General features: G+C 45.9%; 1 protein-coding gene across 1 annotated transcript in view; it reads left to right on the top strand.

Annotated features, from left to right (window-relative positions):
- The window catches only part of LOC146041720 (sialoadhesin-like), a 74,569-nt gene that overhangs the window by 38,067 nt on the left and 20,343 nt on the right, over nucleotides 1-16,159 (top strand). Inside the window, exons 3-4 of the mRNA XM_083161634.1 lie at nucleotides 12,227-12,325; nucleotides 12,718-13,077. Coding sequence (XP_083017760.1) covers nucleotides 12,286-12,325; nucleotides 12,718-13,077 — 400 coding nt within the window. The 5' untranslated portion in view covers nucleotides 12,227-12,285. The remainder of the gene's footprint in view (nucleotides 1-12,226; nucleotides 12,326-12,717; nucleotides 13,078-16,159) is intronic.

Raw genomic sequence — 16,159 nt, 5'->3', positions numbered from 1 at the left:
CAACAGCTCACAGGAGGTCAATTTAGGACAAACTCCTATACCAGCAGTTGGGGGAACAAAAAAACGCCCACCCATCGCGGGAAACAAAACAAGAGAAATCAGGTGAAATCCTCCTCGAACCAAAAATAACTAGCTATTATGAATTTGTCTTACCGTGTCCTTACCGCCATAGAACTTCAGGTCCTTAATAAGGGACTATCTGTCAGGTCCTCCGGCCGCCGCCGGTTCTGCAGAGCATTGCGCCGCATGCATTACTCACCTGCACGGGCGCTGTACTCCTGGCGGTGCTACACCCGTCACTCAGCGCTTCCCCGACTTGGTGTCACTGGCAGGGACGGCGGTAGGTCCTCTGGGGGTCCGGCTGTTCCCGTGGTCGGCTCCTGGGACAGGCGCCGCCATCTTGCTTGTGGCATTAGGCAGAAGGGAGCAGGGTCTGATATAACCTCTGATTGAAGGTTGGGCCTGTGACATCACTGCCTGGAGGAATAAAAGGCTGGGCCGCCTATCCTCCAATGCTGCTGCTACTTCTGCTTTCTGCTCAGTGTCCTGCTGACAGCCAGTGAGAGTGTACACAGCTCCAGGTCTCTCTGAGTCCTGTTTGCAATCAGAAGCATCTCGTTATCCTTTCAAGTGCCTCCTGAGTTCAGTTTACCTTCCAAGTGTCTCCTGAGTTCCGTTAACCCTTCAAGTGCCTCCTGAGTTCCGTTAACCCTTCAAGTGCCTCCTGAGTTCAGTTTACCTTCCAAGTGTCTCCTGAGTTCCGTTAACCCTTCAAGTGCCTCCTGAGTTCCGTTAACCCTTCAAGTGCCTCCTGAGTTCAGTTTATCTTCCAAGTGTCTCCTGAGTTCTGTTAACCCTCCAAGTGTCTCCTGAGTTCTGTTAACCCTCCGAGTGCCTTCTGAGTTCAGCTCACGTTTCAAGTGTCTCCTAAGTTCTATTATTATTATTTCAAGCGTCTCCTGAGTACAGCTATATCCATCTGTTCCAGCACGCGTCCTAATCTCCTTGGAGGCTCCTGATTGGGGGGCCGCGACCTGCTGGGTGGACGCAGCTAAGTCCAAATCCCCTTGCGGGGGTCCCTGGTGAAAACCGCCACTCAGTTAGACTCCGCGCCTCTGATTAGGAGTATAGCCAAACTCCTTGGAGACTCCTATGAGACGCCAGTATATTCGACCAGCAGTTCTTTCCCCACCATTGGCATCCGTGTCAGAATCCACGCCCCCAGTGGATCCACAACAATCCGTTGTGACACTATAATTTGTACCTACTAATGGACATGATCCTTTTGCTTGGAAATGCGACCAGCACAAACTAATGAGGAAACTATGCCTCAAAGAATTTTTTCAGGCACGAACGGAGATGAGCCCGCAGGATCATCTTAGTGAATTCCTTAAGAGTAGATCCAAATAAACATTTGATCCGCCTTCCTCCAATTCATCTACTGTATACTAACTTTTGGATGATTATTAGATCAGTCTGTCTCTAAGGAGGTTATTCTGGTCGGTGCGTACTTTCCCGAATTCCTACGGTGCTGTCCGCACGCCACGCTGTTCGGTGGCGTGCGGACATCGTCCGTAGAAACGCCCACGGGTCCTCCGCATTCGGACGGACTCACTCTTTCAGAACAGGGCGTGTGTACGGACGACATACAAACCTTGCGTGTGTGGTGGACACGTACAGAATCTTGCACGGTCTTACCGCGTAAGAACGGATGGGAAGCTGGCCGTACGCACCGATGCGGAGTATTTTCGCTAAATACAACACTTTTTTACTGAGTACACACAGCGATCACATGACCCACTTAGGCAATTAGGCAACCTCATTAAAAGGGATTGTTATCTATTTCAATCAATTAAATCCTAGTATATACTGAACCACATTTCTAGTACATTCATTACACACATTAACCCTTACAGCATGTGAACCTAACATACATCTATATACACTATTTACATTTTGCTTATTTAAAAGATTTTAAACAAGTTACACATATACTTTCCCATTTTAAATAAACACACAGACAACTTCGAACTGTAATAAACAATTTATTTACAATATAATAATTATTAATAACTGAAAAATAAATATAAATTAAATTTCCCCATCAACTAGCTGGTCTAATTCCACCAGCACCTGCCGCAAGTGGCCTCTTATACGTAAGAGGGCCCCACGGAGACCCTCTTGTGCTTGGGCTGGCTCATCTGTGGACAAAATTAAAATGGAAAAATTACTAATGATATTCATGCATACATTTAACATAGTCATACCTAAATTGTAAACATGCACCGTGACAGGTGTGTGTGTGTGTGTATATATATATATATATATATATATATATAGACACATATATAACTATATATATGACACATACATCTATACATACATGCATACATACTACATGGAAAGCCTGTTTTTTCCCCTCTACCCTTTACTCTGTAGAACACCTCACAGTCATAGTGCTCCTTCTCAATCCAAACCCACCCATGACTAAGCTCTGAGAAGCATGTCACGCGCTGCACCAATCCCAATTCTGCAAACAAAGTTCAGTATCTGTTATATGATGGAGCGTGGCAGGGGAGTTAGTCAACTCTCAGGAATGCTCAGTACATCTGTGCAATCAAGCATGGCTTGCCTGCTGATGATCTGCTCCATAAATCATTGTCATAATGCCAGTTACGTGAAGCTGCAGCACTAACCCACTCCCATGCACAAAATCATTACTAAGACCAAATCATCAAACAATTATGGTGCCAAACATACATGCAGACCGCAGGGGGTGGTTAGCTACAGGAGGGCCCAGGGGCACTGGCCACTTGTTACTCCAGTCTAAGCCACGCCTGTCCATACTCCATTTATGCCATACTGAATCTAGTTTGGTCAAATTAAGCACCTGTAAACTCTACTCACCTATATGAGGCTACAGATTGTACGCTTGCAGCAGGGACATGTAACCCTTACATGAGCACGTCATCACTTTCTTCCAGGATACAGATTAACTACACTGGTTCATTGACACTTAAAATCGACCTGAAAGCAATCCCCACAACCTGTGTCATTAATATGTGTCCTGGATGAAAGGGATGGTTTGCCCACCCTATCTAACCCCTAAGTGTGTCTGTTGCTACCAAGTTTGTTTTATCACTTTATAATATTGAAAAACACAATTGAATCACCAGTGCTACATAGCAAATAGTAGATGACAAAAGGAAAAATTAATCCTTATGTATACATACCAATTTCGGCCGCCTGGACGACCTCACAGGCCTCAACCTCCTCCTCTTCCTCTTCCTCAGGGGCCTCCACTGGTGGCACCTCCTCCTCTGGTGGCACCTCCTCCTCTGGTGGCAGCGCCTCCACAGCCCACCCCTCCTCCTCCTCCACTTCCTGTGCCACCTCCTCCGCCATCCCTTCCTCAGGAAGCACCTCCTGGGCCCTTGGTTGGGCAAGCTCCTCCTGGCCCACCTCTGCCTCCTCCCAGGCCTGTCTTGCTCGATCCCGTGCTGTGTTTGGGAAAAAACAAAAAAGTGCCAATTAGGGGTCATTTGTATTAAGCCTTATCAAGCTATAAATGCAAAGGTTATAAGTACAGATAATTGTACAGACAAACAGCTCCTTAGTGGCCTTTACAAAACACAGCCTGTAACATGGCAGGTATGCTGTGACATTTGGCCCATTGCAAGCATCACAAACATTAATCCTCCCCAATAACATATTTTATGACCATTACAGGGTGTCAAACAGGAAGTAGCACACATATACTGTATGCCATGTTTAACTCATGATCAGGCTGGTGACCTTATTGTCTTAAATAATGTCATGTAAGCAATCAGGTACAAATGGACATTTAATGTATAAACACTCACATCTAGCAATACTGCCCCTGATTTGCTGGAGCAAATCCGGCTGCCAACGCCTCAGGTCAGACCACCGCCGCTCCAGCTGAGCGATGGTCCGCCGCACCTGTGTGCGGGCGTATATGCGCCGGCGGGCCACCGCATAGGCATTCCGCTTCTGGCGGTTTGTGATAAATGGCCCTGCACGGCCCAGCCTGGTCTCCATAACGGAGACCAGTGTCCTCAGCTCCGCAGCAGAAAATGGTGCTGCTCTGCCATAGGCCGCCATCTTAGCAATGGCACAAATCAAGCAATCATGTGCTGTCATTGGTTGATCAGAGTGATATTTGGTATTAACTTTATTGTTCATTTTTACACTAACAGCGTGTATGCGCCCGAACAGACGGCTAACCCATTGCATCGCACACCCATCCTAAACAGACAGTGTAAAATAAGATGGAAACACATTATATATAATCTATACCATCCACCAAACATGGGTATAAGCAACAGGTGAAATAGTCTGCATCACTAGCCACTTACACCTAACTCAACAAGGTACTAAACACCTAATTTATAATGAAAGCTATGCAGCAGAAACATAGCAAATAGTGGCAGACCTTTTCCCAATATTAGGCCATGCTGCCATGTGTACACTTACCTTCTACTGGGCCATACTAGAGAGGTGGAATGAAAAGAAGCTAGCATCAAGGCTGAATTTGGAGAGCTTTCACATGTGATTTTGATGCTAGCACTGATTACTTGTGCCTAAGTGGTGGACTGCAGTGGCGTAACTACAGTGGGTGCAGGGGATGCAGTTGCTATGGGGCCCGGCAGCTTGGGGTGCCCCAAGGTTCAGCATGCTATCCCCTGCACCCTTCAAGACTGTGCTATTTAAAAATAGCATGCGCTATGCAGCCGCGGGTTCAGGTGAGCGTGGGAGGAAGTGAGGGAGGCCGCGGGCGTATCGCTGCCCGGAAGACACTGGTGGCATTAGGGGGAAAGAGGAGACCTCAGGAGCCGTTCTATTGCAGCGGTGAATAAGTTCCGCTGCTGCTGCCAGAAGTCGTTCCGGGGGATATGCTGCTGTATGGAGCTGTGCCGTGCTGGCGGCCGCAGGGAGGGAGGGAGCGAGGATCCGATCCGTGGCAGGAGGGAGGATAGGACCCACTGCTGCCCATAGCCGCTATGTGGAGGAGGATTAGCGGACCCACTGTTGATGGCCCGGAGCTGGTGGAGGGAGATCAGGGGGAGAGGACCCGCAATGTATCGTGTCCTGCCACATCTCATGCAGCACTGAGTCCCGGTCCCACTGACTCATCTAGGAACACCTGCAGGTATGAGGGGGGGATCTTTTGTTTATGTGTGCGCCCCTGGTACATGTACCCTATATGTACCAAATCCATGTACAACAAGTGTGTGTCAGCATGCCCTGCCCTGGTCCCTGTACTATGTATGTATGTATGTATGTATGTATGTATGTGTTTGTGTATGTCAGTGTGACTGCCTGTACAACATGTGTGTGTGTGTGTGTAAGTGTTCCCCCTGGTCCATGTGTAACGTGTGTGTGTTTGCCCGTGTACCCCTGGTTATGTTTAACATGTATGTGTGTGTGTGCCCCTGGTCACTCTACAACATTTGTGAGTGACGCAGTGTGGTGTATTCAATGCCTCGGCGAGCGGCCAGCGAGGGGGTTAAACAGCGAGGATTGCAGAAAACCAGCGATCCTCGCTGTTTAACCCCCGCACCGAGCGCTCGCTCTATTCAATGTTCTGGGGAAATCCTCGCCGTCACAGGATGGCGAGAATTACCCAAAACAGTGAGACCCGCAGCGAATGCAGAAAACGCGCTGTATTTAGCTGCGAGTCTAGCTGGTTCAGGAGCCGCATACGCCAATTCCCCCTCACTCAAAAAATAGAGCGAGGGGGAATTGGCGTATGAGGGGGCTGCGTTGAATACAGTCAGGGTGAGTGGGGACAGCGAGCAGGAAGCTCTGCTCGCTGTCACCACTCGCCCACAGCATTGAATACCCCTAAGTGTGGGAGGATGTAGCGGAGCCTTCACACTGTGTCAAAGTTTGCCCCAGTCTGGCCAGCTCCCAGAGGTGACACTATTTACCTGTTTTAGGGGACGGGGCCAAATGAAGTGTCCGCCACATCAGAGATCTTTGAAGGTGCTTTAGCCAGGTAGTGCTCCCTCTGCCCCCTCCTCTCTTTTTTTCTCTCTCTTGCATTATTCTCTCTCACTGACACTGTCTCTCTCCCCCGATAACACAATCTCTATCTGTCACTGTCTCTCTCTCCCTCTGACACTTTCTCCCCAAACCCGTTCTACATATCTCTCTCTGTCACAATGGGTGGGGGGCCCTTTCAAGATTTTGCTATGGGGCCCACAAGCACCTAGTTACGCCTCTGGTGGACTGGATTTACATATGGAATGGGTATTGTCATTTGTACTACATACCAAACAAGTGCACAGTACAGATGTACATTCACATATACATTTCATGTCTGACCTCAGTTTTATTTGGTCATTGGTGTACAAATCTGCATTTACCTACTAAATCAGACTTACTCAGTCTGCCAGGTTTTTTTTTTCGCAGCAAGGGGCGTGGCCTATACGCCGCACGGTTGACGCTGCCGTACGGAACGCGGCCGTACGGAACGCAGGGTGTCGCTGATGTACACAGAAATAGTATATAAAGGTGTGTTTGCCAAATGCAATGTTGTAGCACACATGTCTGCATCTCTATTTGAGGAAGAGCAGGAGTTGCAGGACCTATTTGCTCAGATGGACTCCAGCACCACCTATGTCCCCATCAACCCTGAACAGCCATTGGGGGAAGAGCAGCCAGATGGGCCATCGACATCAGGCCAATCGGCAGCTGGCCCATCTTCAGCATCAGCAGAATCATTGTGAACACAGCAGGTGGCTTCCTAACAGAGTAGCCTGGCCAGCACTTCAAGTACAGCGACCGGTGGCCGTGGCCGTGGCAGTGGCGGTGCCAGTGGCAGTGGCGGTGCCAGTGGTCGTGGCCGTGGCCGAAATCGGGCAACAGAGGAACCAACCACCAGAAACATGGCATACGAACCGCAGGAGCTTGCCATCCTGGTGCCCCGGGCATGGGATTGGATCGAGTGCCCACAGGACAAGTTGACACACACAAGGAGATGGAAGATCTGGGAGGACATAACGGCGGAGATTAATACGGTGGCTCCACAAGTTCGTGAGGCGGAGCACGTTAAGAAGAGGCAAGTTCATGTGTGTTACATTTGAGCAGTACAAGTCCAGTAATGTTTACATTAGATATTAGATGGAGTTGGTCAATGGCCGGTCACGTTGCTTGGAGCCACAGACATGTTTGCCATGTCATTGAATTGATAGGTATTGTAGGGTGAGTGTGATTGTATCTTCTAAGGGTTGTTTTTCAAAATTAATATAATATAAGTTTGGTGTCAGGAGGCACATGTTGTATTATGTTTCTGATTGCAATGGGTGCTACAGCAAACATGAGGAGTGACATGTATTAATATGTACACTTTGATTGCAGGTGGCACGACTTCAAAACGAACCTCAAAAAGAAATTGACCCAGCGGTGGGAAGACAGCCACACCTCTGGGGCTGGCCCCATGCCTTCAAAGCTGCAGCTCACCCCCCTGGAAGAGATGGCCGAGTGCTGCATTGCAGTCGAGGAGGTCCGGGGGGTGAGCACCATGGACAGCGAGTCCCCAGCGGAAGTCATGGCTTCTTTGCTTGAAGGTAATTATTTGCCATGCCATAAGTAGATGGTTCTAATTTTGCATGGAATGTGTGGTAATTGGAATGTTCTCTTTCACCAGCATCCCCACCGCTTGGTCAACAATCTCTTGAGGAGGTTGAGGAGTCTGTGCCACCTGGCCCCAGTAGCAGGCCTGTGCAGCAGCAGCAGCCAATGTCCGCGGCAGAATTGGCAACGTGGGGGCATGTGCTTGTCAATATTCAGCAGCAGGGAGAGTCGGCATCAGAGCGGGTGCGTAGGACCGAGGAGGTGTTGAAGGGTTTGATCAGCAGCCAGCACAGTATCGCTGAGAGCCTGCAGGCTATGACTGCCAGCCAGCAATCTATTGCTGCTAGCCTGCAGGTGCTGGCTGATCAAGCCCTGCGGCAAAATGAACTCCTCCTCCGCCATAATGATCTTATGGTGGAGCTAGTTGCCAGCAATAGGGTCCTAATGTCACCCGTTTCTGGTGCATTACCACCATCAGCACTCCCTGCTGCCAGAGGGGGAAGACGAGCCACCCCCTCCCCAGCATGTGCTCCACCTGACCCACCATTTGACCATGGCCGTGGCCGTGGCCGAAGAGCTGCTGCACGTGGCAAGGAGCCTGCCAGGGGCAAACGTGCCCGCAAATGAACTTGTGTCCGCATTAATCTCCACCCTTATGTCTTCCCAAATCTTTCATTGAGCTGTGTGTGTCAGCATCCTGTGTCCAATTCCGTGCCGAGGGTACCCACATTTGCCCTCGGTTCAAATGTCATGTTTGGTTCCCCTGTTGCCCTGTTTTGGCTAGCATTACTGTCTGCTGTACTTGAAGTGTTGGTGCTATACTTTAGTTGTGAAGCCACCTGATGTGTTCCTAATGATTCTGCTGTGGCTATGTATGTCTATAATACATGTATTTATTATATATTATTTACTTTTATTCCTGCTATGCTACCTTTTATTTTGTGACGGTTTCTAAATTATTTTATAAGTTCATTTAATAAATGTTTTTTTGTTTACCCCAAATGTGTGGTTTAATTGATACATGTAGAAGTGACATGTGTATTTGTATTATTAATATTAAGTTGTGTTCATTATTTGCAGTGTAAAAGTGTGTGAAAAATGCAGCATATATTTGTGTGTTTAGTAATGGTCCATTTAAGCTGCAATGGTTCCAATTGAAGCAGTGACAAGCGTGTAATTAACAAGTAATGAGTAAAGTAGGTGATTGTATTGTGTTCAGCTGACATTGGTTGAGGTGCGTCCGTCCTGATTAGGCGTTCCGATTGCCTAGCGCATGACCGAGTGGTGTCCGCAAAGCAATACTTGCTTATGGACACCGCACATTTCTTCCCTTTTTGTTTGCGTGCATTCGGTGTGCTGTCCAAATGCACGCCCACCAAAATAAGTGCACTCCCCCGTGTCCACCCATGTTTCCGCCCAGTTTAGCCCACTTTGAAACTACGCCCCTGTGTCATTCCGAATGACGCCCATAATACGCCCATAGTTCCCGAGTGATTGCGGTGCACATTTCTGTACGGTATTAGTGAGAACAAGTACGTAGACCATGCGTGGCACATGCGCATGGCGTTCCCCACGCATGCGCAGACGGCTAAAAAACGCCATCCAAAAGTATACGGGAAATTACGCACCAACCAGAATAAGGCCCTAAAAGTTTGCTGCTGCATCCAGCTAAAATGCATAAAAATCTGACCCCTTCTGAAACACAAACACTATGTAGTCTGGCTAGTTATGATTATATTGTCATCAGGCCTGCCGATAAAGTCGGTGCCATTATCATACAGAATATAACCGATTACCATAAAGAGCTTTACAATCAGCTTTCAGATAGGGAGGAGTATGAGAAACTACCTTGTAATCTGACTTGTACATACCAGAAGGAGTTACATGGCATTTTATCTAAAGCAGTCAATGATGGAAAGATATCTGCCAAAGTATTTAAAACCATCGATTGTGAATGGCCTTTAGCCTCTGTACTGTATTCGCATCCCAACATCCACAAAGATGCACAGTCCCCCTCTGGAAGACCCATCATTGCATCGCGCGACTCATTATATCAACCTGTCATTCAGATGCTTGATACTCTTCTTCAACCATTGCTTTCCTGTAAACCATCTTTCCTCAAAGATACTACTAGCTCCTTACAGCTATTGAACCAGATAGGTGAAGTCCCGGAAGGGACCATTATGGTCTGTTTGGATGTATGCATCCTCTACACCTCCATACCACATGATGGTGGTCTGGAGGCTTAAGACATTCATTCAGGAACACCTTGATACGTCACTGCTTGACCATGATTTATTTGTAATATTGTTGTCATTGACCCTTAAATTAAATGACTTTCTGTTTAATGGAGCATACTACCTCCATTTATGAGGGTGTGCAATGTGGTCCACAGTGGCCCCTTCTTTTGCAAATGTGTTTATGTTTGAGCAGGAGGAGCCAATGTTCCTGAACAGGCTAGATGTTAAAGGTCATCTTTTACTACATATACATGTTATATAGATGACATTTTCATCCTGTGGACAAGAGGTCCAAATCTGTTGTCTAAATTGCTTGAAGATATTGTTTCTGGAGGCTCGACCATCAATTATACAGTCTCCTTGACCCAATCCAGTGTGTATTTTGTTGATGTAGCCATCAAAATTGATTCAAGGAGGATTTCCACTGATGTCTTCGTTAAAGATGTAGATAGAAACACATTTCTTATGGCTTCTAGTCACCATCTACCAGACTTGAAATGTGGGCGCCCTCTATCTCAAATGATGCCTGTCTCCAGAATTACAGTATGAGTGATATAGTCGGTGTAGAAGCTCGTCTTGACACTCTTGTGGAAAGATTTGCCAGACTGGGCTATGATCCATCTATATTAGAGAAGCAAACATTTAAAGTTCTGCAAATGTCACGTAAACAACTCCTTACTTCTAAGGTCAAAAATCCGGCCTCTGTTTTACCATGGTCCCGTGTTTTCTCAGTAGCCAGTCCGGTTATTTGTCATGCATCTAATGCACTTTGGCCCATTATTAAAACAGATACAGAATTGCAGAGTTTAAATGCGCTACGACCTTTGGCCACATTTAAAAGAGGTGCCAATTTCAGGGATCATCTTGTGAAGACAGATATCACTGGGATTGGCATTCCCAGACCTCCGATTACAACATTTAAACCCCCTGGTTGTTAAAATTGCTTCTTTTGTGCAACCTGTTGACATTTGATTGTCTGCAACGATTTTAAGCATCCCCATTCTGACAAGGTGTTTAAAATTAGGCATGTCTTGACCTTCAAAGCATCACATGTAGAATATGCCATTGTTTGCCCTTGCAGGCTTTATTACATAGGGCAACCCTTTCACGACAGAATGGCACTCCACCGGTGGGCCATCAACCTGTCCTTGTCAGGTAGGGTAGTTGATCAGCTGGTAGCGTGTCATTTTAAGTTAATGGGTCACTCTATCACTGCACTCAAGTATTTTTTGATCGATCATGTTGTTGATTCTTTGCAGGGTGGTGATAGAGCAAAGGAATTACTTTGATTTGAATCCAAGTGGATATTTAGATTGGGGACCATTCACCCCACAGGACTTAATGACAAATTGAAGTGGAATAGTTTGACCTAATGCACTGGTTTAATTGTGCAGTGTTTTATTTGTATTTGTAATATTGTTCTGCTTATATACAGGTTGAGTATCCCTTATCCGAAATGCTCGGGACAACGGGAATTTTGGATAAGGAATATGTACAGTTTTTGGAATACTTTAGTTTTTTTAATACTTACTTGGTCCCCTGGTGATGCCCTGATGGCCCCATGATGTCCACAGTGTCCCCCAGCATCCCCGGAGTCCTTCAGGATCCTCTTCAGCAGTCCCAGGAGTGCATTGCGCGAGTTTGCGGGCGTGCCAGTGATGTCACCGGCATACACATGCAATGCAATTAAATCCTGCTACCTTTTCTATTCGCAATCCATTCTCATGGTGTTTGACAGGAAGTAGGAATAGAAAGTGGTAGAAATCGGATGTTTAGTGGTAGTGCTAAGAAAGACGCACACCTAGGTCTTACTGGTCATGTGCATGTAATGAAGGGTATACAACTGGCATGTAGGATCTAATGCTTGTGTCATGTGAAGGAGACTTTAGGCTGGCGCTGTAACACAATGTAAATAAAGTAATGGTTCCATCGGTATGTTAGATTGGCTCAGCCACCAGTACGTTACATTGGCAGAGACCCCCCCCCAGTCCTGCCCCCTAGGCTGCAGCCTAATCAGCTTATTGTTTAATGAGGCACTGGATATACAGTATAATGTGCAGTGCATTCGGGCACCCAAAACAATTATTGTACCCATAGGTTTCTCTTGCTGGAATGTAACTGCTGTTGGGTTCCAAATAATGTCCATGAAAGTAAAGAAAGAGTGAGTTAAAAACAGATAGATGCAACTGTCCTCCCCACCCTATCACCTCAACCAATCAAAGCTGATGGTGCCGCTGCATACTGCCGAGTAGCCGACATTACTACAGGAAGAGTCCTCAATTCAGAAAACAGAGGATGATAATGTAACTCCTGTATATTCCTGCAATGCACAGATCTGTGCAAATTATATTTATTTTTGGTACATTTTTTATTTTTCCATTTTACAGGAAATGTATCTAGAGTACATCCAGGGTTGCAGCTGTAGCAATTAGAAGAATAGCGCAAGATGAGGATCGCAAAGATTTTTCTTCTCATCCTTCTACAAGGTAAAATCATTTCTCAATTTAAAATGTCCTCATACAACTAGCGTACATACTCCATAATAACTATTTGCTCCTGAGTGGGACCCGTACCCCAGGCGCTGGGCATTGGATGTCACTTTGGCGCAGTTTGCTGTTACACAACGTAATGCTCAGGCGGGTTATGCAGCTTGGTGGCTTGTAGAACAATAAATGATGTCACTGTATGAAACACTGCGTACTGTACAGTACATCGTAATCCCACCGCAGATACACTGCTGATAGACACACTGTGGTGACCATCACAGTTATGGGGGGGGAGGGGGGCTTAAATACCATGCAGTAGATGTAGGAGGACATTTCTGGATTTATGTTAATATAGTGGGAAAAACTAATTATATGTAATCGGCATATTCCAGGTTTCTACTCAGGCTCTGTGTGTCAGAGATGGGAATTCCCTACTACTCTGACTGCTCTGATTGGTTCCTGCGTGGAGATCCCCTGCACTTATATTCCTGACCGGGAGTCTGAGAGATCCAGCATTGTGTGGTATTTATATGATACACTGTATTATATAGAGATTTATAACAGCAGAACAAATACATCAGTAAGAGATGACTACATAGGCCGGACCTCATTGGTCCCCGGAGGAAGCTGCAGTCTGAGGATAGACCCTGTGAGAGGAGAAGATGAAGGTTACTATTATCCAGGAGTAGCAGGAAATAACAGGAAGAATGCGATCAGCATCCAGGGTACAGGAATTCAGCTTAATGTCGCAGGTAAACCTTTATTTTCATAATCAAACACATCCCCACGCATGCTGCCGCAAGAAGCTGAAATCACTCATTGGTCGCTCACCAGCAAATGTTTTCTTCTGCCTTGGCCGCAGATGGCCGAATTCGGGTGGGCGCTGACATCATGTGGAGTCAGCACCCACCTCAAGCAGGCATCGACAGAGGCGGAACTACCATTGGTGCAGCAGGTGCATTGCACCGGGGCCCCTGAGGACTAAGGGGCCCATTGCTGTCTAGACCAGAAGCTTGTACCCCTGTCACCCACTGGTGTGGGGCCTAAATTGTTCTTTTGCACCTGGGCCCACCACTCACAAGTTCCGCCACTGGGCATCGACACAGCTGTGGAAAAAAGGGGGGTTTCACTGAGAGAATCACAAATATAGAATTGATTAACAATTTAATGTGTACACAAATACCAAACAAGGTATAGAAGCAAATTGAATAAAATCAATCAAATAGGTTAAAGTTGCAACAAATTAATTAGATGTCCTGGTGAAACCAGGACCAACTCTTTGGCTTGGGGCTGGTTATGCTCAGGAGGGGGTCCTCACGCCCATTTTTTTTCTTTATTTTACACATTTTTTTGGACAGAGCCATGCACAGATCGCACTGTGTATGGTTCTGTCAAAATCAACCATCACAACCAGGTCTGTTTGTGTGGCGATTTTTAGTAAAAGTTTTACCAAATTTGAGATTTGTATACTTTTTAATGGGAAAACATCTGGATGCGAACTGAAGAATCACCACTTCAGAATGTACGAACTCACAGCAAAAAGTGTGATTTTTAGTGCGATATTTAGCACAATTCGCTTCTCCTTAAGTTGGTGATTTTGGAAAAACGTGCAAACTCGGACAATTTTTGACTAAATATCGCAAAAAAACAAATAAATTTGCATCCCATTAAATCTCACCTGTAGGCTCTTACGATCAGGGCCCTCTACCCTCTTATGCATTTGCTTCTGTTACCTAAACCATCTTTGATGGCACCAAATCCTGTGGTTTCCACCACCCTGATTCTTACATATATTAGTGTCCTCTGCTGATGCAGCTATTGTTTTCACTATAACTCACTGTTTTGCTTATTCGTTTATGTACTCTGTAAATGGGTGCTGCCGATCCCTTGCGGCCTTATACAGATAATGGATAATAATAATAATTGGAAAAAAAAAAACCTTAGTATTTTTTTTTTTTGATGCAATATGTATACATGGCAATGTTGCTACTGTATGTTTTTGCTATTGTGTTTTAATAAATATTTTGGGTGACATTTTATAGGATTCAATTTATTTTGGCAATTTTGTCGCCAAAAACATCAGTTTTCACAATCTTTCCACAAAATTTCCGAAAATTCTCACTTTTTGCCGCTGATTTGCACATTCTGACCTGTCGATTTTTAGTCACACTTCAATTTTCAACCAGATTTTTTCCCAATATAAAGGATACAACTTGCAAATGTAATAGGGTGCGATTTTGGTAAAGGTTACAAAAAAATCACCAAACATACTGTATAGACCAGGTTCTGACAGGCAAATTTAACAGAACCATGCACAGATCATTGTGATCTGTGCATGGTTCTATCCAAAAAAAGGCTAAAATTAATTTTAAAAAATGGGAAAAAAACAGTGTGGGGTCCCCCCTACTGAGCATAACCAGCCTCAGGCTGAAATAACTGGTCCTGGTTTCATAAAATCGGGTCAAACCGATTAGGGGTCCCCCCGGATTTTATAAAACCAGCACCAGGCTCAAGGGCCGGTCCTGGTTCCCAAAATACAGGGGACAAAATGAGTAAGGGTCCCTCATATTTCAAGAACCAGCACCAGGCCCAACCAGCCAGCAGGGTATTGCCACAGCTGGGGAGAGACTTTTTTTACAAGTCCGCCGGGCCAAAGCATTCTCCCCCTGACTAGTTAGCATAAGAAGGGGTCCTGGGGAAGTGGGGATGGCCTTCCAGAACTTAACCGACCATGCTGAAGTCCATACCTCCCAACTTCTTGTATCCTGGAAGTGGGACCCTCTTGCTTCGCAGCTGAATATATGCTGTGCACAGCGTCTATTTCTTCAGGCTGGGGGGGACACACTTCCCAGATCACCTTGCTGGTGCACAGCTGTAGTCATTACTAACTGTCACATTTCCCAGACTCCCTAGCTGGTGCACAGGTGCAGTCATTACTAACGGTCACATTCCCCAGACCATCTAGCTGGTGCACAGGTGCAGTCATTACTAACTTTCATATTTCCCATATCACCTAGCTGGTGCACAGCTGTAGTCATTACTAACTGTCACATTCCCCAGATCACCTAGCTGGTGCACAGCTGTAGTCATTACTAACTGTCACATTTCCCAGATCACCTAGCTGGTGCACAGGTGCAGTCATTACTAACTGTCACATTTCCCAGATCATCTAGCTGGTGCACAGGTGCAGTCATTACTAACTTTCATATTTCCCATATCACCTAGCTGGTGCACAGCTGTAGTCATTACTAACTGCCACATTTCCCAGACCACCTAGCTGGTGCACAGCTGTAGTCATTACTAACTGTCACATTCCCCAGATCACCTAGCTGGTGCACAGCTGTAGTCATTACTAACTGTCACATTTCCCAGATCACCTAGCTTGTGCACAGGTGCAGTCATTACTAACTGTCACATTTCCCAGATCACCTAGCTCGTACACAGCTGTAGTCATTACTAACTGTCACATTATCACACATGCTGCAGTCATTCCTATTCTAGATCCACAGGTTGCCTGAGAAACATGAACTGATAGTAGATTCCTGGTGTGAGTATTTAATGGAACCCAGAACTCCTAAAACATTTAAAAGGATCCATAGTATTTAATGCTCTGGATAAGACCCAGCATCACTAAATGTGACAAACATAGGTTCTGGTTATAGATTAGAGCCAGGGAACTGCTAAACTCAGCTAATAGCGGTATCCCCGGTTGTGAACACCTACCAAATACTTATAATTGGTAAATTATGAAAGAGGGTTATCTACAGCAAACCCTCTTACAGCAAATAACAACAACAAAAAATAGGTGTATGGGTAAAAACTGGACCCGGACAA

This window comes from Crinia signifera, chromosome 19 (assembly GCF_055691185.1).
Source record: "Crinia signifera chromosome 19, ASM5569118v1, whole genome shotgun sequence".
NCBI lineage: Eukaryota > Metazoa > Chordata > Amphibia > Anura > Myobatrachidae > Crinia > Crinia signifera.
The sequence above is the reverse complement of the archived record's forward strand: the minus strand, read 5'-3'. Positions and strand labels throughout refer to the sequence as shown.